This window comes from Carlito syrichta, unplaced genomic scaffold (assembly GCF_000164805.1).
Source record: "Carlito syrichta isolate Samal-C Ts95f unplaced genomic scaffold, Tarsius_syrichta-2.0.1 Scaffold101994, whole genome shotgun sequence".
In the NCBI taxonomy this organism is placed as follows: domain Eukaryota; kingdom Metazoa; phylum Chordata; class Mammalia; order Primates; family Tarsiidae; genus Carlito; species Carlito syrichta.
In genome coordinates this window covers 43,323-46,565 of record NW_007046090.1, presented here as the reverse complement: position 1 = coordinate 46,565, position 3,243 = coordinate 43,323, and the positions used below count along the sequence as shown (strand labels likewise).

Genomic DNA, 3,243 nt, shown 5'->3' with positions numbered 1-3,243 from the left:
TGGGATGACAGGCTGAGCCAGCGAGCCCGGCGGAGACTGGTTCTTGATGCAGGGTCCAGGCTTGTGCAGTGGCATGATTATAGCTCACTGCAGCCTCGACCTCCTGGGTCAAGCGATCCTCCTGCCTCGGCCTCCCGAGAGTAGCTGGGCCTCCAGGGGCTGCCACCCTGCCCAGTTCTCCACACGTTCTGAAGTTTACCCTCAGAAGAAATACAAGCCGCTGGAATTTGGGGGGCAGGGACAGCGGAACGGGGGGACGGTACCCAGGCTTCTGCTCGAAGACTGTGTCAGTGGTGGCGGCCTTTGGCCAAGTTGTAGGATCGAGCCTGGTGCATTGAGGAAGCAGAGAAAGAAAATAGAGAAAGAAAAGTCAGGGCGTGGTGGCTCACACCTGTAATCCCAGCACTTTGGGAGGCCGGGGCAGGAGGACCACTGAAATCCAGGAGTTCAAGACCAGCTTGGGCAACAAAGCCAGTGAGGAGGGGGAGAGAGGGAGTAGAGGAGGGTAGGTAGGGGACGGCGTGGTGTGGGCTGCAGGTGGGCTTTATGGGTGGGTGGGGAGGTAAAAAAATTAGCCGGTGTGGTGGTGCGTGTCTGTAGTCCCGCTTCTCGGGAGGCTAAGGCTGAAGAACCACCTGAGCCCAGGAGTTCAAGACCAGCCTGGGCACCATAACGAGACCCCCATCTCTACAAAAATAAAAGCAATTAGCCAGGCCTGGTTGTGTTTGTAGTCCCAGCTACTCGGGAGGCTGAGGCGGGAGGATTGCCTGAGCCCAGGAGGTCGAGGCTGCAGGGAGGGTGATCGTGCCACCGCAATCCAGCCTGGGCGACAGAGTGAGACCCTGACTCAAACAAACAAACAAAGGAACAACCAAAGAGAAATAGAGAAAAGCCAGCAGGCTGGCACCAGAGGCAGGGAGGAAAATTGGAGAAGAGGACGGAGACCAGGGAGGCTGAACAAGGCTGGGTTTCATCCTGGGGCCCCCTCGGAAGGCCCCGGCTGGACCCGCCAACCCCAGGGAGGTCCTGAGCCTCTCAGAGGGGGACAGACCCCACCCGGCAGAAGGAAGAGACTGACGTTCACAGTGGCTCTGAGAGGGAAGCGGGAGCCCAGGTACTCACCCCAGAACTGCGCCAGGAGGGCCAGCACCACGCCCGGGGACCCCATCCCGGGCCCATCGGGTCCCCTGCCCTGAATGTAGCCGGCCCCCCCCACCGCCTCCCATTTGATGGACTTCCTGCCACAGTCTCCGCCCCCACTGCGGGGAGGGTGGGGGGGGGTTGGCCGGGGAGATGTGGCTGACACCAGGGCCAGGGGAACAGCCTCAGGGCCTCATTTCTTGTCACCTCGTGCCTCAGTTTCCCCAAAGTATTTCCCATCTGAAGGGCAGTGTGTACAGATGCGGGGGCGGGAGATGTGTCCCGGTGAACGGAGATGTTTCCGGGAGGGTCTACCTGAACACATCTGGGCGTCGGGGGGACTCGATGGACGAGCAGGTGACAGGGTGGGGGAGGAGCAGCAGCAGACGCCTGAGTGGCGGATTAAGCGGCGTGATTCCTGCCTCAATTTTTTTTTTGAGTCGGGGTCTCACATTGTCCCCCAGGTTGGAGTGTAGTGGCATGATCACAGCTCATGGTAGCCTCGACCTCCTGGGTTTAGGCAATCCTCCCATCTTAGCCTCCCGAGTAGCTGGGACTATAGGCGCCATCATGCCTGGCTAATTTTTTATGTATGTATTTGTTTATCTTTTAGTGGGAATCTCAATGTGTCGCCCAGGCTGGAGGGCAGGGGCACGCTCCCGGCCACCGCAGCCTCGACCCGCTGGGCTCCGGCGATCCTTCCCCCTCAGCCTTCCGAGTGGCCGGAGCGACGGGCGAGCACTACCACGCCCGGCTAAATTTTTTTATTTACTGTAGAGATGAGGGCTCGCCAAGTTGCCTGGGCAGGTCTCGAGCTCATGGGCTCAGGTCATCCACTCACCTCGGCCTCCCAAAGCACCGGGATGACAGGCTGAGCCACCCAGCCTGGCCCAAAATGTCTGCCTTCGAGGCTCAGAGGAGGGGCTTCCCATGGTCTGGGGGGAGGTTTGGGGGGGTCCTCCTGGCCCTGTCCCCCCCAGCCCCAGGCGGTCGTACCTCTGAGAGGAGCCGGCAGACCGAGACCTCGGTGTCACACATGCAAATGCAGCGTGACCTCCTTTCCCTGCCAGGACCCAGGAGGGTGAGCCTTCTTCTCAACCTCAGGGAGGCCGGTGCGGTGGGGCTTTTTGCCTTTGCTCAGGCTTCCTGAAGTCCCGCCTTGCTCTCCCCACACTCTGCTGAGGGACCCCGAATAGCTGAGGCCCGAGGCCCTTCTTGGCTGATGAGGGTCACGGATATTCTTTGCCCCGTGGATTCTGGGCTGGACACGGATATTCTTTGCCCCGTGGATTCTGGGCTGGACACGGATATTCTTTGCCCCGTGGATTCTGGGCTGGACACGGATATTCTTTGCCCCGTGGATTCTGGGCTGGACACGGATATTCTTTGCCCCGTGGATTCTGGGCTGGACACGGATATTCTTTGCCCCGTGGATTCTGGGCTGGCAGCAGGGGGGCTTCTTTTTTTCTTTTGAGGTGGAGTCTCACTCTGTCACCCGGACTGGAGGGCAGTGGCCGCTCCCGGCCACCGCAGCCTCGACCTGCTGGGCTCCGGCGATCCTTCCGCCTCAGCCTTCCGAGTAGCCGGAACCACAGGCGTGCACCACCACACCTCGCTAATTTTTTTTAAATTTATTGTAGAGATGAGGTCTCACCACGTTGCCCGGGTGGGTCTTGAACCCCCGGACTCAGGCAATCCTCTCGCCTCCGCCTCCCAAAGTGCTGGGATAACAGGTGTGAGCCATTGTGCCCAGCAAATTGTTTTTTGAAAGAGGATTTATTGAGAAGACAGAAAAGCTCCCAGAGCAGGAGGGGACGCAAGTGGGTTGCCTGCCCAGCGAGTTTTTTAATTTTTTTGCAGAGATGAGGGCTTGCTATGTTGCCCAGGCTGGGTTTCAAACTCCTGGGCTCGGGCGATCCTCCTTCCTCGGCCTCCCAAAGTGTTGGGATGACAGGCATGAGCCACCACACCTGGTCCCGCCTCAATTATGTTTCCCCTAAAATGTCTTCTCCTTTCTTTTTTTTTTTGAGTCGGAGTCTCACTGGGTCACCCAGACTGGAGTGCAGCGGCCGCTCCCGGCCACCGCAGCCTCGACCTGCCGGG

General features: G+C 59.4%; 1 protein-coding gene across 1 annotated transcript in view; it reads right to left on the bottom strand.

The window, feature by feature from the left end:
- The window catches only part of TMIGD2 (transmembrane and immunoglobulin domain containing 2), a 7,453-nt gene extending 6,285 nt beyond the window's left edge, over positions 1-1,168 (bottom strand). The window contains exon 1 of the mRNA XM_021715720.1: positions 1,123-1,168. Coding sequence (XP_021571395.1) covers positions 1,123-1,168 — 46 coding nt within the window. The remainder of the gene's footprint in view (positions 1-1,122) is intronic.
- Between the last annotated feature and the right edge of the window lie 2,075 nt (positions 1,169-3,243).